Source organism: Rhinolophus sinicus, linkage group LG16 (assembly GCF_036562045.2).
Source record: "Rhinolophus sinicus isolate RSC01 linkage group LG16, ASM3656204v1, whole genome shotgun sequence".
NCBI lineage: Eukaryota > Metazoa > Chordata > Mammalia > Chiroptera > Rhinolophidae > Rhinolophus > Rhinolophus sinicus.
In genome coordinates this window covers 34,027,861-34,050,500 of record NC_133765.1, presented here as the reverse complement: position 1 = coordinate 34,050,500, position 22,640 = coordinate 34,027,861, and the positions used below count along the sequence as shown (strand labels likewise).

General features: G+C 49.8%; 2 protein-coding genes and 1 non-coding gene across 4 annotated transcripts in view; 2 read left to right on the top strand and 1 right to left on the bottom strand.

Annotated features, from left to right (window-relative positions):
• Positions 1–380: 380 nt before the first annotated feature.
• On the bottom strand, positions 381–12,433 carry LOC109448588 (calcium release-activated calcium channel protein 1). The gene is made up of 2 exons (XM_019734086.2): positions 11,870–12,433; positions 381–1,379 (listed from the first exon to the last, which is right to left on the bottom strand). The coding sequence occupies exons 1-2, from the start codon at positions 12,164–12,166 to the stop codon at positions 777–779; spliced, it is 900 nt and encodes a 299-aa protein (XP_019589645.1). The 5' UTR covers positions 12,167–12,433; the 3' UTR covers positions 381–776.
• A 220-nt stretch (positions 12,434–12,653) lies between these two features.
• Positions 12,654–22,640, top strand: part of KDM2B (lysine demethylase 2B) — a 131,561-nt gene continuing 121,574 nt past the window's right edge. For both annotated transcript variants that reach the window (XM_074321539.1, XM_074321537.1), the window contains exon 1: positions 12,654–12,775. The gene's annotated coding sequence lies outside the window, so the exon portion shown is untranslated. The remainder of the gene's footprint in view (positions 12,776–22,640) is intronic.
• LOC141569306 (U6 spliceosomal RNA) lies at positions 21,937–22,041 on the top strand. Its single transcript, XR_012492808.1, has one exon. It is a non-coding gene; the product is annotated as a U6 spliceosomal RNA (small nuclear RNA).

Below are 22,640 nucleotides of genomic sequence, written 5' to 3'. Positions count from 1 at the left end.
CCCTGAGTTCAATGCTAATGACTCAACAACATATATAAGTTGTCTTTAAATAGAAACGTACATAAAACAAGGTAATGTATAGATCAGTTGACAAAAATATTGCGACCAGAGGCTCACAGGAACCTAACACCGTATTTCCCATAGGAGCGATGGTTTAGTATTGGCTACTTCATGTTCACGGTGACTTTCCAGAACAGAACTATTGGGATTAACAAGAACTGACTATATATATTTTAGTGGCTATTCATGCGACATTTTGGTAGGTTTGACATTTCTCAAAATGTTGAAAAAACAATTTGCTGAGAGGCTCACCTGACTGATGGGGGCACCAAGAGAAATAATGCCAGGCAGCCCAGAACCAACAAACAGACACAAGGAGGTGTCCCTTATAAGTATATTTATGTGTTCACACACACGCACACACTCGACGCTGAACAGGGTGGGCAGGTCAAGACGGAAAGGACAGGAAGAATCCAGGTGGCACTGGCATGGGGGAGGAGGAGGGACAAAGGGAGCTTTTGTCCCTGCTCTGGCTCCCACCGGTGGCCTCCTAACAGGAGGTGAACCTGGAGCTGGAAGAACAGGAAGTGCTTATTCTCTTAGAGGAAAGTTTCAAAGTGCAGTCATTTCTCTTTAAAAAGAGCCTCTTCCCTCTACTCTCTGCCCCATGACGAAAGCCTGGCCTCCCGCACAGGCTGTCCTTGAGGCTGGAGCAGGACAAGGTCATGGGGAAGGGCATAAGGCCAAAGCTAGGAAGTGCCCAGGCCTGAGAGGGCTTAGGCATAATGGCTGCCAGGTGTCAGGGGGCGGTCCCCTCTGTGGTCCAGCTGGTTCTGCAAGCGGGCGAACTCAGCCAGCTCGTTGAGCTCCTGGAACTGTCGGTCCGTCTTATGGCTGACCAGCGAGCGGTAGAAGTGGACGGCAAAGACGATAAAGACCAGGCCGAAGGGGACCATGATGGTGGTGGAGGCGATGGCGGCAGCCTGGCCCGGGGTGATGCCGCTACTGCTGACATTGGCAGCGGCGCCGGCGGCTGGGGGCTTGCTGGTGGGCCGTGGCTGGCCCGGCTGCTTCTTGAGGGGCAAGAACTTGACCCAACAGAGCAGCACGACCTCGGCCAGGAAGAGCAGCGTGCCGATGACGGTGGAGAAGGCCCAGGCCAGCTCGATGTGGCGGTGCATGCGCTCGTGGGGCGACTCCTTGACCGAGTTGAGGTTGTGCACGTTGCTCACCGCCTCGATGTTGGGCAGGATGCAGGTGCTGATCATGAGCGCAAACAGGTGCACGGCTACCAGCACCGTCGTGCAGGCACTGAAGGCAATGAGCAGGCCCGGCGGGTAGTCATGGTCAGCATCCAACTGCACCTCCACCATCGCCACCTGGGGGGGGGGAGGGCAGAGGTGGGCTGAGCACCAGGATGGTCACAGCTCACTGGGGCTTTCCTCTGTCAAGCTCTCGGACACTGGGCAAGTCACTTGGCCTCTCGGAGCCTCTGTTTCCACATCTATATAATGGGGATAATAAGACCCACCGACTTGGGGCCGAGAAGTGGAAGAAAGTACAAGTGAAGAAAGCAGGCTTGGAGCCCAGGCTGCCTGCATGTGAATCCTAATTCTGCCACTTACTACCTGGTTTCCTGGGGAAAGGCACTCAACCTCTCTGAGCCTCAACTTCAACTTTCTTATTTGTGAAACAGGGACATTGTATTAATTCATAGGGTTATTTTAACAATTCAGTGAGAGCTCCTGGTACATGGCAAACACCTCCCAAATAGTAACCACTTAGGTTACCACCCAGCCAGGTATTCAAAACCAATCACCACAAATGGTTAAAATGGTGTTGTGTATCTCACTAAAGTTGGCATTTAAAAAAAAAAAAAAGCCCCCACCCCTCTCCCTGTTGGCCCCACACTCCCATTCTCAAGCAGAGGAGTGGTGGGGGAAATGAAGGCCCTCACAGGTCATGTCCAGGCCCTTTCTCAGAACACAGTACACCAACCAACAAGGAACCACAAGAGGTTTCCCAGAAGAGATGGGCTCTCGCCCAGTGTGGTAGGACAGCCCTGGGGCCATCTCCTCCCCGGCTGCTCCCCAGTTCCTGGGGACCTGTGAATCCAGGGTCACCAGGGGCACACTCTGGGCGCACCGCCCGCTGCTTCTCACCTGGGCCTTGCAAATCACCCCCATGAAAAGGAGCCAGCTCATCAGATCTGCACCAGGAGCAGTGGGTGGTGGGCCTACTGCCAGGACCTGCCTAACGGGCCTGGGGCAGCGAGCACCGATGACAATACCATTAAGGGCCGTGACCCTTCATGAAATGTTCACCAAGTACGTGCCAGGCTCTGAGCGCGGGAGGTCTAATGCTGAAATGTGTCCACCAGCCCCAAGTCAGCCTGCCCTGACCCCTCCTTACTCCTGGAGAGGGCGGCGGGCTCCTTCTTTCCCCACCAGCTCTCCTTTTGCCTGGAATACCTGGCCCTGTTTGCTTGCTTCATTTCTTGTTCCTCTGTATCCTCCCTATGGCCTGGAAAGGCAAGGTGGGCCCATGGTTAGGACCCCCGGCTCTGGAGCCAGGCAGCGCGACTGAACCCTGACTCCTCTGCCCTTCTGGGCCTCAGTTTCCTTCTCTGTAAAATGGCAACAATGGCACACGGCTCAGAGGTTTGTGGTGAGGACTGAGTTAATCCCATGTAAAATACTGAGTGCTGGCACAGAGTAAACCCTCAGTGAAAGCTTTATTACTATTATTCAGTTTAGGAAGCTCACTCCCAAACTCACTGTCTATGTGAAATCGTCTGGGGTTTCTACCCTCCTCCAGGAGGGATATGCACAATCTAGAGCTGATTTGGGGTCCGACACCTTTGAGACGCTGGTGACAATAATGGACACCTTCCTTAGAATACCCAGGTATAATATATTCGTAGGACTTTTCAGGCAATTTCAATGGGACTCAGATTTTGCTCTGGATTTCCCACAGTTGATGATTATATGAACTTTTCAGCCTAGGAGTTTACAAAATGTTACAAGTTCCTATAACTCTGGAGCAGTGCCATTAGGATTTTGACTGCTTTTAAGACCACTGGAGGCCTAATGCCAACCCTGAGAATTCTTAGTATATGCTGGTGAGGGATATGGGGCATCAGGGCAGGCCACCAGGGCATGGGAATCAAAGGCCACATCCGGAGGCCCTGTGGTCTGTTCCCAGGGCTGCCCACACTGGAGAAGGGGGGCACACACCCTCTAGCAGTGGTACCTCCTGCCACCTCCCCACCCCCAGCACTTCCTCTTCCTGTTTTGGCCTGCTGCCCCGGAACCTGATCCCAAGAAGGGACAAGCAGGAAAGCCTGCTGCTTAGCTGCCCCAGGTCCACTGGCTACTTACACCCTCACTGGAAATGTCTGAACCCGTTAGGTGTGTCAAGCCCTGGTGGTGGTGAAAGTGGGGGCATATACAGGTAACGCTTCCAATCTGTTCCCTTCCTGGTATCTCCCCCTCTATATAGGTATTCAGCATGAATTGGCTCCTCCACTTACAAAGCTGGTGACCTCGGACAAATATTTCAACCTCTCTGGGCCAGAGCTTCTGCATCTATAAAAATAGGGGCCTACTTCTTATAGTTGTTGAGGCTTCAATGAATCCACAAATATAAAAAGCCCTTAGAATAAGACCTGGCATAAAATAAGCTTAACAAAGTGTCAATGATCATTAGTAACATCATTATTCTTCTTTTACAAATGAGGAAACTGAGGCTCAGAGAGGTGGTTGGCTGTCCCAAAGGGATCTGAACTCAAGTCCACTTGGCTCTGAAGCCTGTGTGCAAAGGGGGTAATGGTGCTTCTCTCACACAGTTGCTACGCTAGACAAAGTTTGTATCCCCTCTAAATGTATGCGTTGCAACCCTAACCCCCAATGTGATGGTGTTAGGAGGTGGGATCTTTGGGGGGGGGGTGATTAGGTCATGAGGGTGGAGACCCCATGATGGGATTAGCGCCCTTATAAGGCAAGACCCCTCGGCTCCCACCATGTGAGGACACAGGCGAGAAGAGGTGACCGTCAGCCAGGAAGCCGGCCTTTGCCAGACACCGATCGAATCTACGGGTGCCTTGATCTGGGACTTGCAGCCTCCAGAGCTGTGAGAAATAAATGTTGTTTATAAGCTACCCAGTCTGTGGTGTTCTGTTATATCTGCCCAGATGGACTAAGACAGTTGCCGGAGAGATTAAATGAGGTCTTGACATGTAAGTGTTTAACACAGGGCCGGCCCACAGGTGGTGCTCAATAAATCTTAGTTAAAAAGACAGGGCTTGAAGCAGAAGAGAAATAGCGCCTGGACACCCTCCGCTCTGGCTGGAGAGAGCTGACCCCATGTGCCCATGGTCACCCCGAGGCCTCATCTGCCCCAGCTACAATCTCTGGGCACAAGGAGAATGTTCCCCCAAACCACACCTGGCCAGACGGCCACATCAACAGGACAGAGACCACTCTTTCCACACCATGTGTCACACCCATAGGCTCATCGGCTGTTGGGACACACCTGGCCTAGGGACACCAGAACTGGCCAGCCTCCTCCGGTTCTTGGGCTGGGTGGCTCAGTCTGTGATGTGGTCCCTCTGAGGAAGAGCAAGGGGCCTGCTGCTGGGCTCCAGAAGAAACCCCATCACCCTCGCTGGACCCTACACTTCCTGGAACTTTCCACGCAGGCTGGTTGTATGTAGCGTTCCCCCACTGGGGACCAAGTTCAGTGCTGTGCTGCGTAAAGAAGTGGTTGGCACAAATCCTGATGGACCCTGATGGAAACTGTTCACGGGAATAAAAGCCACTGCCTTTTCCAGAATGCTTCCGGCTTGGGAACTCTCCCCATGGGAAGGAAGAATAAAGTCAGGGGGGCCCCACGGAATCTGGCAGGTGACTCCCAGGGCCCCAGCTGATTCCCAGAGAAATCAGATCAGATTGCAAGCAGCTTCACAAGGTAAATATAGCCGGAGCCCGTTAACCCAAAATAAACAGCTCCCAGCCAGCCACAGGCCTGCTTCAACCTGGCCACAGGGGTCCCAAAGGGATAGGAAGGGCAAGAGACAGCCAGCCACACCTCACACTGGTCCATGGACCACCCCCACGGGGGACACCGCGATGCCAATTTTCAAGCATGAGCCAAGAAGAAGCCCTTGTGATTCTGCAGGAAAGGGCCTGGCTGGCTTTGCCAGGTGTCTGCCCACTATGTCTCAATGCCAACCACCTCTCCTCACTCCTACTGGGCTCCATGGAGACCCAGGCCACCTGGTGAATGGAAGTCCAGGCCCTTCTGAGGCAGCCCTCCCATGACTGGCTCGACCCCAGCACCCACAGATGGGAGACACAACTCTCCTTTCCCAAGCCTGGGCTTGTTCACTTTGAAGAGGGTGGGTGGCTGCAGCCTGGAACAGGAGGGCCGCCAAGCCGCAGTCACCCAGGGTCACCACAGCTGTCTGAGCCTGCCGGCCCCACCTCAGATGCAAGCCGTCTATTAGGAGAGGATTGAGGCCTAGTCCAGCAGTTTACAAACTCTTTTGACCACTACAGTCCAGTACTCCAAATGTTTCTATAAATAGACACACACACATTTTAACAGAAACAAAAGTTCCACCAAATAATACTTATCCTTAAAAGCATGAATATGGTCTATTCTTACAATACGCGCAATATGCCGTGCACGCTATTTCATTCCATTCTTATTCCATTAAAAAAAAAAGTGCTGGTTGCAACTCACTAAATTGACGTCATAAGCCACTAATAGATGGAACCTGCCGAGCGGGGCGGGGAGGGGGAGAGAACAGGCCTAGACTATTTCTTCATCTGGCTAATCCGACTTCTTTAGATTTTACCTTCCAAGTCACCCATTCCATGGCCTCCCAGGTTAGGACGGGGCCCTTCCTTCATCCACGGAAGATATTTATTGAGAACCAACTATGTGCCTGGAGGGTCTTGTGATTCTGCTGGAGAGAAAGCAGCAAGTACCGTAAGACAGCAACTGCCTGCCCCAGGACAGATGGCAGGCACCAAACATTTAAGCAAAGAAGTATTTTCAGGCAGTGGTTAGTGTCCTTGAATCAATGCTCCTCCATCATCACACTGACCAACATGTTCGGAAGGTATAGAGACATGTCCGGTTTCCTCCACTCCACTCTATTTCTCTCTGTTTCCGCAGCACCCAGCGCCGGGACTGGCCCTCTAGGGGCCTCAGTAAAAGAATGTGGAAGGAATAAATGGAGGTAAGACCCGACCTTCGGGTATTTTGGCCCAAGGCCTCTAAAGTGTCCAACAGACAATCCTATGTGATCATATTAGAACTTCTGATAACATCCACTTGTTAGTGAGCGCATCCTTTCAACTTTTCAGTGTTGTATTTTTATGTATGTTTTCATACACACGGTTTTATTAGAGCACACGTACATAAGCATACCTAAGATGAATGTATAATGCACATAATATGCATACATATTCGTATACGTAAGCATACAAATACTGAGGCTAGCAATTTTTTGAGAGGCGTGTGCACTCAAGTTTGGAGACCACCATTTAGACCAGGGGTCGGCAAACTGTGGCCTGCAGACTACAGTTTTTGTAGTTTTGTTGGCATATAGCCACGCCCACTCACTTACCTATCATCTGAGCTAAAATGGCCAAGTTGAGTAACCAGCACCAAGATCTCATGGGCTGCAAAGCCAAAAATATTTCCTCTCTGGCCCTTTACAGAAAAAGTTGGCTGATTCCTGGGTTAGACCAAGGCTCCCAAAGAGATCTGTCACATCACAGTCCCAGGAGAGTCTCTTCTGAAGAAAAGAGTCTGTGGTCCCATCAGTTTGAGACATCACTTCTGGAGAGTGCATTAGAGGCCCCCAGAAGTCCCACCAGAGAAAAACCGGCTGGCTTCTGTCTAAACTTTCTCACTTTTATTTCTTCAAGGGAACCCCTCACCACACTGATAACCATAGTGCCCCGTTGGGAAGCCCTAGAGTTCTTTACGAGCCCTGGACCCAGCAACCAGCAGAGCTCATTACAGATCCCAACTGAAAATTCCAGAAATGTGCCACAGGCACTTGTGAAGTTTTACAAAAGGCTTCTCAGCTAGGCAAGGAGCGCCGTCCCCTTGGGGCATTCAGCAAAATTCCATTTCTGCACAGCCCCAAACTGGACATCTGGAAGACTTCAAAGGCCCAGTTATCAACCAGCTACAGGGGACGTGAGAGAGGGTAGTTGAGTAGAAAGGCTCCAAGTCAGACAGACCAGGGCCTGCATTCTACTAGCTGGGTAATTATAACCTCTGAGGCTTCGTGTTCCTATCTATGTACATACCTGTAGAGCTGAGGATTAAATTAGCGTGAAAGAAAAAGGCACATGCCTGGTGTTCAGTAAATAGTAACATCATCAACATTATTCTAGAACTCATCATGTGACTCCTCCGCTCCAAAACCATCCATGGCTCCCCAGTGCCTGTACAAGAGTTCAAACTTCCTAACAGCCAGCCAAGGCCCTGCACCATCTTGCCTGGCCAGATTCATCTTTCTCTACAACTTCCTACACACCCTCAACTCCAACCGTACCAGCCCCTCTGCCTTTCCCCGAGACCCTATCATTTCTCATCTTTGTAACTAATTGTCCCTGACACTTCCTCTGACCAGAGGACTCTTCCCCAAGCCCTAACTCTACCCCAAGCCCTAACTCTACCACCCTCAAGGCTTAGCTGGAATCATTCTTCTAAATCAGTGAAGTCTTATAAAAGTAGCCCCAACACCATGGGAACAGGAGTGAATGAGATTCCTGGATACCTGGGCCAGGTATATTCTAAGTGCTTTGCAAATACAGATGCCCCTTGATTTCTGATGGGGTTACATCCCAATAAAACGACTGTAAGTTGAAAATATCGTAAGTCAAAAATGCATTTAATACAACTTAACTACTGAACATCATAGCTTAGCCTTGCCTACCTTAAACGTAGTCTCAGATCACTGACATTAGCCTACATGGATCAAAACCATCTAACATAAAGCCTGTTTTATAATAAAGAGTTGAATATCTCATGTAATTTATCATGTATACCACTTTCACACCATCATAAAGACAAAAAATCCGTTACGTCAAACCTTTTAAGTCGGGGACTATCTGTACAATGAATGAAGTTGGTATTGCTATTATCCCCACAGATAAGGAAACTGAGGCCCAGAGACATTAACTGTCTTCCCCACTATGTGGAAGAGCCAGGATTTGAACCCAAGATGTCTGGCTCCAGAGTCCCTGTTCTTACTTTGCTTGAGCATACCCAAGCCTCCCAGCACTCTGATGCTTCCTCTGTCATAGCAGTGGGGCGACACCACAGACAGAGGACTCTGTAGCTTATCAGCCAGGTAACCTCGGGCAAGTCATTCAACCCTCACCAGGTTGTGTGCCGATCACACGAGAAGGTACAAGTCCAATACTTAGCACAAGCACAACGTCTAGCCTCTCACAAGGACCCAATCAACAACAGCAATGATAACTATTAGTAATTAGCACTATGAGTAGTAAAAGTCATGTCTTACTTATCTCTGTGCCCCTTGCACTCTGAATCCGTCACAAAGGCTCAAAATAATGTCTTATGATTTGAGCCCTTCCTTCCAACTCATTTTCACAGAAATTCCAAGCAACTTTTAAACTCGCTCTGGAACCTGGGAACAAAAGGGTGCTGGCGGGCCGAGAACTTGAGGAGGGAGATAATCCAAAAATAATTGATCCCAGGTCGTGGAAAGCATTTTGTTTACGGCAGCAGGCTGACCTTCCCAATTATCTTCTGCTTAGGCTAACGTTACAGCCTGCCCTCCCCAGCAAACCAACATTGCCATGTGTGCTCGCCACAGTCCTGCAGGGGACAGGGTCAGGCCAAGCCTGGCAGCCTCTCACTGAGGTAAACTGAGGCACAGGTGGTCTGAATCATAGCCCTGGAGAGTACCTTTGGCTCAAGAGCACCTCCAGGATGCTGATCATGTACTACATCCAGGGTCCCTGGCAGGTTTGGAGTATGGATGCTGAGCTCAGACACAGCACCTTGTTTCTAGAAATGCCAGCAGGAGAGGGAATCTTGTCTGCAGAATAGAGGGTCCAGCTAAGGTGTACGTCATCAGATCCTGAAAATTCCTCAACCTTTCATGGGCCCAACTGGGTCTCATAATGAGTCCTCACATACAAGTCCCTGGGATAGCAGGTTGTGTCCTGTTTGTACACATGAAAAAACTGGCCCTAAAGAGTAAAGCCGTTTGTCTGAGGTCCCACGGCCTATCTCCCCAACACATGAGGACACCTGGTCAGGCCCTTCCACCCATGAGGGGGGAGTTTCTCAATCCCTTCCATGCTCTTGGGAGACCCTCCCTCAATCACACCTGGAGACCAGGTGAGTCTGGCATCCCACTCATTTTCCCGCTCCTAGAGATCAAAGGTTGTGTCAGTTCCTCTGGTTTTCCAGGTCTCTAGGAAGTCGTGGGGGCAGGAAATTGGTAGTGCTGACTCACAGGACAAGGGAGAGTAGTCCAGGAAACTCCACTCACTTTGTTTCCATGGTGCTGGGCTGTGTGGCACCCCTTCCTCTCAGAGGCTCACTCACAAGGCTGGGTGTCTGTGGTGGGGTGAGGCACAGGCAGACCTGCCTGCTGAGCCCCCCTCCCCAACCCAACCCCATCTCTCCCATAGATTTCCAGGCACATGACAAACACAGCTACCCTCTTGTAACTGCTTCCCCAGAATGGAGATTGTCACAGGGTTCAGCCCTTGCCGGCCGAACTTTTGGGGATTCCATCAGTGAAGCCAGGAAGCCTTTGCCACACCGACCGTGGAAAATAAGGGTCCCCAGGAGACAGTCTGGGTGAGCCAAGACCCTCCCAATGCGGCTGGCTACCCCTGCCTCCAGACTTCCCTCACTGTTTTTAGCAAGAGGAAGAGGGAGGTGACATTTGATTAGCAGACCAGGCTTCTTCGGAAGAGAGGACTAGAGAAGGCAGGACAGTGTCACCCATGGGATCCTCACTTCTGGAGTGGGATGGGGCCTGAGCAGCTATGCATTTATGACCCCAAGTAAAAGGGGAACAGGCATCCCACCATCTTAAACCCAGAGCACAGCTGTGAAGAGCTGACAATCCCTGGTGTCACTCCCCTCCCCCAAACCGCAACATTTTATTTTGCTGAAAAGAAACTTTTCTGCTCTATTTCTCATTTCCTAAAAGGCCTAGTCCAAACATGTCCCTGGCTGGGCATCAATCAGAGCTCCACACACACAAATGACAAAAGTGCCCAAGAGAGTTCTGGGTGCCAACTGACCTGGGTTCAAATCCCGCTCCAGCAGACTAGCTGTGTGGCCTTGACAAAGTCCCATGACAAAAATCACCTCAAAGGGTGGTTGAGGAGTCAGTACGGAAGTTAGGAAACCTACACAATGCCTAGTGCATAGTGAGTGCTTGGTAAATGCCAGCTCTTCTTAGACATTCTTCAGGCAAAGGCAGAGACTGGTCTCTTATGATCTGGGATTGAAACATCAGAATTTCATCACATCAGCCTAAACTAAAAACTAGTGTCACTCCCTTACACACACACAGTTTCTTTCTTCTTTTCTCAAGGCTCCCTCGATATAATTCTTCAAGTCTGAGAAACTTCTGAGTAGCAGCCTTCATTTACCGATTCAGAAGTCAAGGCCCAGAGACAGTTTTGTCTGAGGTCACATAGGCAGCCAGTGGCAGAGCTGGGAGAGCTCTTCCCACCCCTAATCACCTGGTCTCTGCTCTGTGGCCCCCTGTGTTCTGGGTCTGCTCAGGGGCTTCTAAAAAGTGCAGGCTCCACTGTCTTGGCCCACTTGTTTGCAGAACACAGGGAGAGTACCAGACATACTCCCTTCCCAAGAAAACACAAAGGGTGCAGCCACTCCCTCCCTCAAAGCTAAGGGCTTAGCTCACTCACTGACAAGCAGGAGTACTCCGAGCTAGAGACCTTTTTTTTTGGCAAGGGTGGGGGTGTGTGTGTGGGGATGTGGGCAGATCCCATTCAAGCCGGCAGATAATCACGCATTGTAGTGCCCCGCCCTGGGAGACTTCAAGATTCCAGGCCTGAAGGCATCCCCAGGGCCACTTCCCTGCCCACCCAGCTGCCTCACTTACCCCACCCCTCAGAGGCTCCCTTCTCACTCCAGACCAGCCCTGCACTGGGAGAATAAACCAGGCCTACCCCCCAAATCAAGAAAGAGCCCATTCAACGGGGAACATGTCCCATCCTCCTCCCCCACACCCAGTGACTCAGTGGCAAGTTGCTGGAGAAGAAACTGAGGGTGGGGAGTGGCTGTCAAACCCCCAGGCTTGAAGCTCTCGGAAAATGTGGTAGGAGAAAGGGTGTCAGGAAATCCCCTCAATTAGGTGATAAAAGAACGCAGCCAATACCTCTGATCTCAAGCGTGGGTGCACGACAGACAGCTCTGGGGTCTAGCTCCGCTTTCCCACCTCCTGACACCTGCTCGCAAGATCCCTTTATGTCCTTTCTTTCCCCAAACATATGTGGGATCGTGGTCTTACAAATCTACTTGAAGGATCCTGCTGTTTCTCCCTCCTTGCTGCATCAAGCTTGCCCATCTGAAGGTTCCAGAGCCCCCCCCCCCAACCCCGGACATTTGTATGACACCTAATCGCCCACATCGGGTGTCACTCGTCGCCCACCTCTTCTCACGTCAAGCCCCTCTGGCGCCTTCCAGCGTCCACGACAGCCTTCTCCCAGCTCTTCCCCTCACCCCCGGCCCGCCTAGCTTGCTCCCCTGTGGGCCCCGTCGGGGCTGCGGGCGGGAGCGGCCAGGACAGGAGAGGGGGCAGGGCAGGGCGGCCCAAGCTCACCATGGCGAAGCCGGAGAGCAGAGCCGAGGTCCGGCTGGAGGCTTTGAGCTTGGCGCGACTCAAGTAGAGCTTGCGCCAGGACAGCGCCTGCATCGAGTGCTCGTTGAGGCTCATCACCTCGGAGTAACTCTGACCGATCCAGTCCGGGTAGGTGACGGCAGGCGGCGGCGGCGACCCCGAGGGCTCCCCGTCCCCGCTGCGGCGGCGGCTCCGGCGGCTGCCGCTGGTGGTGCTGCCGCCGCTGAGGGGAAGCTCCGGGCTGTTGCTGCTCGGGGGCGGGGCGGGCTCCGGATGCATGGAGCACGCTGCAAAGGCGCGGGCCCGCCCGGGCGCCCGAGGAGGCAGCGGCCCCCACTCCCCGCCGCACCTCCGCCTCCGCCTGAGGCAGCCGCCGCCTGCCGCTCGTGCGGGCCGGGCCTAACGCGACCAGCCGCGAAGGACTAAGAGGAGGTCGAGGCAGCAGCTGCAGCCTCGGCTCACAGGCCAGCAGAACCGCTTGCAAAAACCCGGGCGGCAGCGACGCGAGCCTGCGCGCGAGCCAGCGTCCCGGATCCCCCGGCCAGAACCCTCGGCGCGCGCCGCGATTGGCCGCCGCCTCAGGTTTATTTGCATGCGCCCCGCCCACCCTAGCACCCCGCCCCACGAGGGGTGGGTGGTGCCGGCGCGAGTCATGTGACCCGCCTCCTTCGACGGCACCACCCACAAACCCTGGCGCGACGCTGCCGGCGTCCGCGCCTCTTCCTGGAAGTGCCCCAGACGCCCCAACCCCGCCACGCTCCGTGTCCCGGCGCCTCCCATCTCCGCAGCTGCTTCGATGGCGCTTCTCCCGGATTTCGGACTCCTTGGTCGGGCTGCCTGAGGTCACCTCTGGGCGCTTCCTGAGGCCCGTTTACCCCTTGGAACAAGGTAGCTCAAGGTCTGAAGGAAAAGGCCAAGACCTTAGAGTTCATTCATTCTGTATTTATTGAGCACCTACTGGGTGCAACACTTCTAGGCGCCGAGGGTAAGATAGTGAACCAGACGGACAAAATCCCCCGCCCTGAGACACAAACACCAAGGAGTAAATTATAATAGTTTAGAGGTGATAAATGTATAGACAAAAATAAGGCAGGGTAAAGGGGGTGGGCCGGGCTTCAATTTTAATGCTCTGGGCGGGGATTTTTTGTCTATTTTGTCCAGTTTGTTCACTTAGAGTTCACCATCTGACACAAACTACACTGGCCGGTACCGGATAACACACAACATTCAGCAAGTGTTTATTGAGCACCTATTAAATGCTAGGCTGAGGGAGTCCAGGAAAATGGTAACTTTCAATGGAATCTTATTTTTCGTGTACAGAGGGGCACATATCTGACTTGGTCATATTTGATCTGAGACCTGAATTAGCAATGCGAAGAGCTAGCGACCTGCTTTCTATGGGGGAAGGGAACAGCAGGTGCAAAGACTCCGAAGCAGCAATCTCTGGCTGTTGGAGTGTTAGGAGGCCAATTTAACTGCAGAAGTGAGGTGGGGGTAGAGTACTGGGCTAGGAAATGTCCCCTCCGGATATCAGCTCCAGGAGGACAGCGATCTTCACTGCCGAACTCAACCCCCAGTATCTAGAATATTGCTTGGTACATACGCGGTGCTCAGTAAATATTTGAATGGATAAGTGTGGGAGAGACAGGAGTGAGTGATGCTCATTAGCCCAGAGTCAAGTCACAAGCAACTGGCGTTCCAGGTCCGCCAGTTGTGAAGTATAACTCTTGTCACCACTAGAGAGCGCCCCTCCACTCACCCATATTATGAAATAAAACTGAAGTCCCGCCTCCCTCCCCCCCAAAAAACTTTCTGGGATTCCCCAGAGGCCTTTCTGTTTTTATGAACACTAGGGTAGAGCACTTGGAATTTGAAATCTCACCCCACTGGACTTGTTTCTTTGGTGGCCTTTGTACTTGCCATCTGTGTCTCAGCTCAAATATCACCTCCAAAGAGAGACCTTCCCTCTTTCACGTTCTGTCACTTCACCCTGTTTTATTTCTTTTATAGCTCTGAGCGCCACAGTATCTAAAGGTATCTAAAGTCACTTTATTTATGTATTGACCTGTTGGTCCGTGCCCCCCCCCAACATGAGCGTCCTGAGAGCCAAGTTCCTGTCTGTTTAAATCATTTTGCTATCACCCCAGGGTCTCTCAGGGTCTCGCACACACCAGAGACTCCCAATGGAAAATGTTCAATGAATAAAATAATGAAATGTCCCTGGTTCCGAAAAGCCCCCAGTTCAGAATTGGGTACACATATTCGGAGGCTGATGGGGCCTGAGGGAGGCCAGCAGGTCTAGAAGGGGAAGACGCTGGAAGCTGGGAGGAGAGATTTGCTGATTAAGTAGAACAAAAGGATGGGGGGGTGGGGGCAGGTGCAACTCAACAGAGAGCTCTGGGGGGATGGGGCCAGGTTTCCTTTCTCCTGCTCCTATATCATGCTCCTCCCCCTCTCCTAATTCTCTGGGGTTTGAATGCCACCATCTGCACAGAGGAAAAAAAAAAAAGTGCTCTCCAGACTTGGGGAAGCTTCTGAACAACTTGTTACCCTCCCTGGGGCCTAGACTGAGCATGTGGTTACTAGCTTTTCCCCACCTTTGTTGAAGTCACCTGGAACAGAGAGATGCACCAACCCCATCCCAAACGCCTATTTAACAGATGGAGAAACTGAGGCCCCAGAGAGAAAGCACCTTACCCAAGGACACCAAACAGGCCAATGGAAAAGGATCCGAAATTGGACCCCTGGTTTCCCACCCCTACAGTGCCTCCAAGCACCGTGTGTGGCTCCCCCTAGTGGCCAGGGAGGTGTATTCTTTTCATTTTGGGGTTTATATCCCAAGAAGCCAAGTAGAATTTTTCAATCAACTCTGCGCATGAAGGTATAAAGATCCAATTGAAAGGGCTGTTGCAACCCGCCCACTGTGATCGATGGGCATAACTCAGGGCTGTTCAAAGATGGCATGAGCTGCCTTGATAGGTAGCAAGCTCATTATTGTATGGGGCGAAAAAAATAATTAACATTTTAATACTTGCAATGACAGGCACTATTCTAAGCTCTTTTTAATAAATAATGTATATATTCACTACAAGTAAATACATACTATAAAATATATTTATTAAATTATGTATCTATTATAATTTATTATATCTAATATAAAATAATTATATATTTATTATTTTATTATATTGAACTCAGAAATTCCTTACAACAGTCCATCTGGTTTTACAGATAAGAAAAATGGACAGAGCCGGTAGGTAGTAGTACAGGACATTAAACTCATTTGGTGGCTCTCCAGAGTTTGGGGCTTAACCACCACCAAAGTCTCCCCGGCCTCTGCATCAGAATCTCCAAAGGTATTTTGTTAAAATGCAAGTTACTACAAACACCCATCCAAGCAGTTTAGTTTTAACAAGTTCTTCCGGTAAAGTTTGAGAACTACCGCCCTAGATGAGCTTGGGTTTTTAAGTACTTTTAGTCTTTACTGTGGTTAAGGTTGGCTGTCCCCTTGGCCACTCAGCTGCAGTATGACGTTAACCTCGCTGAACCCCCACTCCTTTTGAACAAAAATCGAGGTCATTCAGGGCAACAGCCCTTTCAGTTGGATCTTTATTCAGGGACCCTGAATTTGAATACCCAGTCACCCATCCCCAGGCAGATGTTTAGGAGGGGTAAAGCCGGTGCCCAAGTGAAGAGGGACCCCATACCCCTTCCTGCCCAAATCAGGCCTCGAGGAAGTCACTACTTTCACTTCAGTTCAAAACGAGCATTTTGTCAGAGCCCATCTTGGTCGCTTGCCTATTTGCTCCCTTTCTCCATCCATGCCTCCCCTCTGACTGCCCTGAGGTTTGAAACCCCAAATTAATAAGAAGAACCACCATTTCTTGAGCTCGTGCCTTTACAGCACTGTGCTTGTATACCTCTGACGATGGGAAGTTCGTTCCTTCCAGAAGCCATGAATTTCTGTATCGGTTTTTTCCTAGTAGTTCAAAAGTTGTCCTTCTGTGGAGTTGGCATTAGCCTCCCTATGACTCCCTCTATGGGTCACATAGAATGTATGAAATCTCTCAGCTGCCCAGCCTTGCTGCCAACTCCACAGGACATCTGGGAGGCAGCTTTAGCTAGTGATCCACAAGGCTTTCACAGTCAAAGAACTGGGTGAAGGAAGCTGGAAACAGATACGGTCAGGGGACGGGTTGCAAAATTCAGAATTAAGGTTTATGTTGTTCTCAAAATGATTCTCTGGACTTGGAGCTCAGAGATCATGTCTAGGGGAACCCCCGTCTGCCTCCCTGCGCCCCAGTTCCTGGGCTTGTAGGGCTTACTCTTCCCCCTGCTCAAAAACCATTGCTGGGTCTATGGCTTCATGCCCAGGCCTTTTATGGGACTTGCTTTTCGTGTCCTGGCTAAGAAATCCTTCCAAACCCCAAGGTCATGAAGATATTTACCTATGTTTTAAAACCTTAAAACATAGATTTTTAAAAATCTTTAGTGTTTTTACTTGTATGTTTACTTGCATGGTCCACCTCAAACTGATTTTTGAGTGAAATCCATAGGTTTCCCCATTGAAATGCATGGACATTTTTGTCAACACTCAAGTGACTATACACGAGGGTCTGTTTCTTGACTCTATTCTATTCCATTGCTCTCTCTGTCTATTCCTCTGTCAGTATACACCGTCTTGATTACTCAAGCTTTAAAATAAATCTCGCAGCCATGTAGATTAAGTCTTTCAAGTTTGTTCTTTTTCAAAATTGGTTTGGCTATACGAGGTGATTTACATCACTCTCTCTATATATTTTGGAGTGAAACGTTGGGATAAATTTTGTCAATACATACGTGCTTTGGGAATCATTGCAGCTCTTAAAGGGGCGAGGTATCAGCAGAGTTAAATATCTTCCTGGAAGATCTGATCCTCCCTTAGCAAAACAGGACCAACTAGATCACACTGTAGGGACTGAGCACCTGAGATCAGAGATTATTATGGGTTGAATTGTGTTCCCCCAAAAAGATACATTCAAGTCCTAACTCCCATCACCTTAGAATGTGACCCTATTTGGAGACGGTCTTTATAGAGGTACCCAAGTTAAAAAGAGGTCATTAGGGTGAGCTCTAATCCAATATGACTAGTGTGCTTATGAAAAGGGGAAATTTGAACACACAGATACGCCCAAAGAAAAGATGATGTGAAGAGAAACAGGATGAACTGGGGAATGCCTGAGGCTCTCAGAAGCCAGGAAAGAGGCTGGCAATAGATTCTTTCATAGAGCTTTCAGCCAGAACCTGGCCTTGCCGAGACCTTCATTTCAGACTTAGTCCTCCAGAACTGTTAGATAATAACTTTCTAGTGTTTTCAGCCACCCAGTTTGTGATACTTTGTTACAGCAGCCCTAGGAAGCCAACATAAATACTCTGTAGTGAGTTGAGGTAGGGTCTTCAGCCAGCCAAGGAAGTTGAGGTCTAATGCGTTTATCAGGGGGCTTTGGAGCTAGGCCCACCTTGATTTGAATCCTGGCTTTGTCGATCTATAACCATGCCACTTTGGGCAAGCAACCCAACCTCTCTGAGCCCCACCTGTCAAATGGGAATAGTAATGACACTTGGCAGAAAGGGTTGTTATGAGTATTTTGCGAAAAAACATTTGTCTGGCAATTAGCACAATGCTCAAGAAACAGTGGTTACTATTTTCCTTCTTGTTGGATGTTCTGTGCTCAGTGAAAGGGGATCATCTCATTCCAAATCTAATGAATCAGCTAATCTGTGAGTATTTACAAAAGTATTAGTAAGACTCCAAGTAGGTCAAACAGAATAGAGGAATTTATACAGAGAATTGCTTCATAGGTAACGGAAGAAGTGTGGAAGAAGGCAAATGGGAGGGTGACTAACCTACAGATTAACGACGGCAGGAGGGCCACTACCACCCCTGGGGTAGGAGAGACAGCAGGAGGACACCGTGTTACTGGTACCCAGGAAGGACTGGAGTCTCCAGATAGAAGCTGGTCCCACAGTAAATGTAGCTGCTGCTGGAGAGAGGGAGAAATACCCCAGCTTCCTCCTGCCCCCCCCCCCCCCACCTCCCAATGGGCAATGTATGCAGGGAGCCGGTTGATTGGCCTGCAGGGATTGGCCACTCTGTGAAACAGCAAAGCAGAGGAAGGGCGAGGAATGGCTTTGAGGGCAAACACTTGTAAGTGGGGGTTACATTTAATCTCTCTGAAATTGGGGATAATGGTATCTATGAGTGTCTACTCAGAATAGTTGAACACACAAAACTATACAACACAGATAAACGGTGTAGTCCAGTGCCTGGCACACAGTAGGGAAGTACCTGCAAATGTGAAGGAACAATCTAGTTAGCTGTTTTCTGCTCAGAGGATGAAAGGAGGGAATGGGACAGAGGCCTGGGGATAAACTCACGGTACAGGAGCAGTGCTGGTGCTGGTGATATTTTTATCTTAGAAACGTGCCCCCCTGTCCCCTCCCCGTTCTAAGCTGGTGACTCTCAGTCTTCTTTTAGAACTCCTGAGTCAGGGCTGACCACATGAAGTGCGGGGTAGTTGGGAGTTTGGTCTCCACGCTCCTTCAAAAGGATTTCAAATCCACTCAATTTTTATTTGGTGTCTCTGCTTCCAACTGCTGCCAAATTTTCCTTGCCTCCTCCATCCCGGGCTGAGCCGTCTCCAGACTCTCTCTTTGTATAATTAAAAAGAAAAATAGAACAGTCGATGTTGCCAAACATGTGTTTAAAGTGACACCCTGGGTTCAGGGAGGAAAAAATAAAAACGTTTAAGGTTTAGATTAAAAGTCTCCACGCTCAGCTGTCTCCTGACCCTAGGCCACCTTTAATCCCTGGCCCTGGCTTATAAAAGCCTTTTAACTGAGGGCATTTATTTCCTAAAGAATGGTTCCAGCCTAATCACATAAAAATGCCCAGCCTCCCAGGAACAACCTGTCAAGTGCAATGTGGGGTTCTGTGAGGCCCTGGGGAAAGTAGGGAAATTGGGGTGCTGATCACCCTAGGAGTCACCCCTGAGTCCTTGCTTTCCTTCACCTTGCCCTTCCTCCACCACCACCTAATCCATCGGAAACCCTAGTCAATGGCAGTAACCCTTAACATTTTCCTAACATCTGAGCTTGTCTCTCCAGCATCTCTGCTTCCATCTTGTCCAGGCCACCATCATCACTTGCCCAGAAAAGTCTGCACTAACCTGCTCCCCATCATCCTGCTTCTCCTCTTGATCCTTCTCAGGCCGTTCTGTAACAGCAGCCAGAAAACTCTTAACAAATCTGATCCTGTCCCCTCTCTGGTTGTATTAGTTTCCCATTGCTGCTGTAACAAATTATCACAAATGTAGTGACTTAATACACATTTGTTCTCTTACAGTTCTGGAGGTCAGAAGTGCAAAGTGAGTCATGGCGGGGGGCTAAGAGTAAGGTGATGGCAGGGCTGGTTCCTTCTGGAAGCTCTGAGGGTTAATCCGTTGCCTTGCGTTTTTCAGCTTCTAGTGGCTTGAGACCCCTTCCTCCTCCTTCAGAGCTCATCAGTCCAACCTCTGCTTCCATTGTCTCATCTCCTTCCCTCTCTGACCCTCCTGCGCACCTCTTATAAGGACCTTTGTGATTACCTCAGGCTCACCTGGATAATCCAAGACAGTGCCCCCCTCTCAAGATGGTGACTTGATCACATCTGCAAAGCCCCTTCTGCCATCTGAGGTAACATATTCACAGGTCCCAAGGATTAGGGTGTGGACATCTTCAGGGAGTCATTACTCAGCCATCCACACTGCTTAAAGCCCTCCAGTGGCTTTGCATCTGACTTAGAATAAAACCCAAGCTCCTTACCCATGGAGGGAAGGTCTTACCAGGTGTAGCCCCTTCCTGTCTCAAGTACCCCGTGATCCCCGCCTCCCCTCAGCTTATTTGCATAGCAGCTGCTCACTTCCCACTGGCCAAGTCCTCAAGGCCTCTGCACACACATGCTGTTCCCACTGCCTAAATGCTCTTCCTCCAGACCATCACATGGCTAGCTGCTTCTTCCCTTTTAGACCTTAGCTCAATGTCACCTTCTCACAGAGGCCTTTCCCTGATTAATCCGTCTGGCCCACCCCTCCCTGCAGTCTCACACCACCAGGGTTTGCTTAATGTCAACATAAGCCTTTATCATTACCTCCTCGTGTTTTTTTAAATTTGTTTACTTATTTAGTGTCTCTCCCACTAGAATGTGAGCACAGGAGAGAGATAAAGCCGCCCTTGCCTTGTTAACCTCGCATCCCTAGTAACTGGTACCTAGCAGATCCTCGTTAAATGCTTGTTGAATGGGTAGATGGACATCTGGGGTGGTCCCTGGGCTTCAGTGTCCAGGATCCAGGCTCAGGATGGAGGTAGGTCAGAATGGCAGGAGTACTTCCTGTGTGCCAGGCCCTGTGCTAGTCCTCCCTTCATGGAGTTCAACATTTATTGAACACCTACTGTGTGCCAGGCCTGGCCTACTGAATGCTAGGCAGTGTACTTTTAACAAGCATCTACTGTACACCAGCTTCTCAAACCAGTACCTGCATACATAGTAGTTCAATAAATGCCTGAATCAATGCATGCCTTCCAGGAGCCCCAGTATTCCTTCTGGAGTGGCCTGCAAATAAACAAGTCTAACACGCAGAGGCAGAGATGCGGCTCTCATGTGGGCGTGCTCAGAGTACAGTGCCCCTTGTCACCTAGTACTGCCAAGTACATTTCCCAGACTCTTATCTCCTCACCTGGGACCAGCTCTTTGAAGGTCAGGTCGACTTGCCCCTCACATACCTGCCTGTCCGTCCCCTGGGCACCCAGGAAGGACTTTGCCTGCAGCACGTGTTCAGTGTCTGTTGTCTGCGCCCTGCTGCCGGTGAGCCAGAAGTCTCCAACAGACGACTCCTCTCCCATGTGGCCTGACTTTCCCAGCTATGAATGAAGGATTTGGGTCCCCCTCCTTGGTACAACCCCTTGCCTGGATGTCTTGTAAAGATTCAGACAATGCACAGAAGTTGTTAAAGGCTCAAATCCTTACCATAGTCACAAAGCTTTGCCTGATCTGATACTTTCCTTCCTAACCCCCCCCCCTTTTAATTGTGGTAAAATATATATAACATCAAATTTACCACTTGAACCATTTCAAAGTGTACAGTTTGGTAGCATTAAGTACATTGTGTTGTGTGACCAGGGGACTCTTGGGAAGTTATTTACTCATCAGGTGCAGAGTTTCTGTTTGGGATTGTTATGGCCTGAATGTTTGTGTCCTCCCCAAATTCATGTGTTGGGGCCCTAACCCCCAGTGTGATGGTATTTGGAGGTGGAGTCTCGGGGAGATGATTAGGTTTACATTAGGCCTTGACAGTGGCACCCTTAGGAGGGGATTAGTGCCCTTATAAGAGAGAAAGAGAGAGAGGGAGGGAGGGAGGGGGAGAGAGAGAGCGCGAGAGAGCTCTTTGTACACACCCCCAGGAAAGGCCATGTGAGCACACAGGGATAAGGCATCTGTCTACAAACCAAGCCTTCACCAGGAACGGAATCTGCGGGCACCTTGACCTTGGACTTCCCAGCGTCCAGAACTGTGAGAAATAAATGTCTGTTGTTTAAGCCCCCTAGTCTATTTTGTTATATTGTTATAGTAGCCCACGCTAAGACAGGGATGATGAGAAAGTTCTAGAGTTGGATGGTGGTTATGGTTGTACAACAATGTGAATGTACTTAATGCCACTAAACTATAGACCTAAAAAATGGTTAAAATGGTAAATCCTGCCTTATATACCGGGGGCTGCCAAAAAAAATGTATGCTAGTGGACACTTCGGTCAACGTTGCTCAAGCAGTAGTTCGCCGTCATCAGAAGTGTCTGGATGCTGATCGGAACCACTTTGAGCCCCTCTTGTCATTGCAGAAGTCAAACGTGACTTGTATTCATCTTTTGTTATCGGTATATGTTGAGTATTACAATTTTAATACAATTTTCCTTTCTTAAAATGTGTATACATTTTTTTGGCATCCTCTATATATTTGGCCACAATTGAAAAAAATAGTGCTCAATTCAGCAGTACATTTACTAAAATTGGAACAAAACAGAGATTATCATGGCCCAATGCACAGGGGTAACATGCAAAATTGTGCAACATTTCATATTTAATACAACAGCAAAAAACCATTATCAGCACCTTTCTTTGAAATTCTCCGTGGCTCCATCCCAGTCTCCTCCTAACTCCCCAGAAGTTTTGGATTTATCCCTTATTTGTCCCATTGCTTTACTACATATATACTGTTTTCTTTGCCCTGTTTTTGAACTTTATATAAATAAACTTTACTGTGCACCTACTCCTGCAACTTGTTGCATTTCAGTTCGACATTTTTTGGTCAGTCATCCATGTGGATGCATGGCGCTGTATTCTTTTTCACTGCTCTATAGTTTTCCACCTCGCAACATCCATATCCCGGACTTCTTCAGGTCCTCTCAGCCTCCTCTTCTTAGGTCATCTCCCTTGGCCACTTGTTCCATCCTGACCATTACTATGACAACATCCTGTGTGGGCTCTAACCAATTGGCCTCTCTCTGGGGTTTCTCTGTGTGGCTGAGGTGTGCCACACTGAGGAACCTCCCAGGTGCTTACATACGGGGCAAACCTTTGACAGGGAGCCGGTAGATCATTCTTCTCCCTTCTTCTCCTCCCACCCCAGAACTATCCTAAGAATCCATAGTAAACAAGGCCTCTCCTGAGCACCCTCATATTG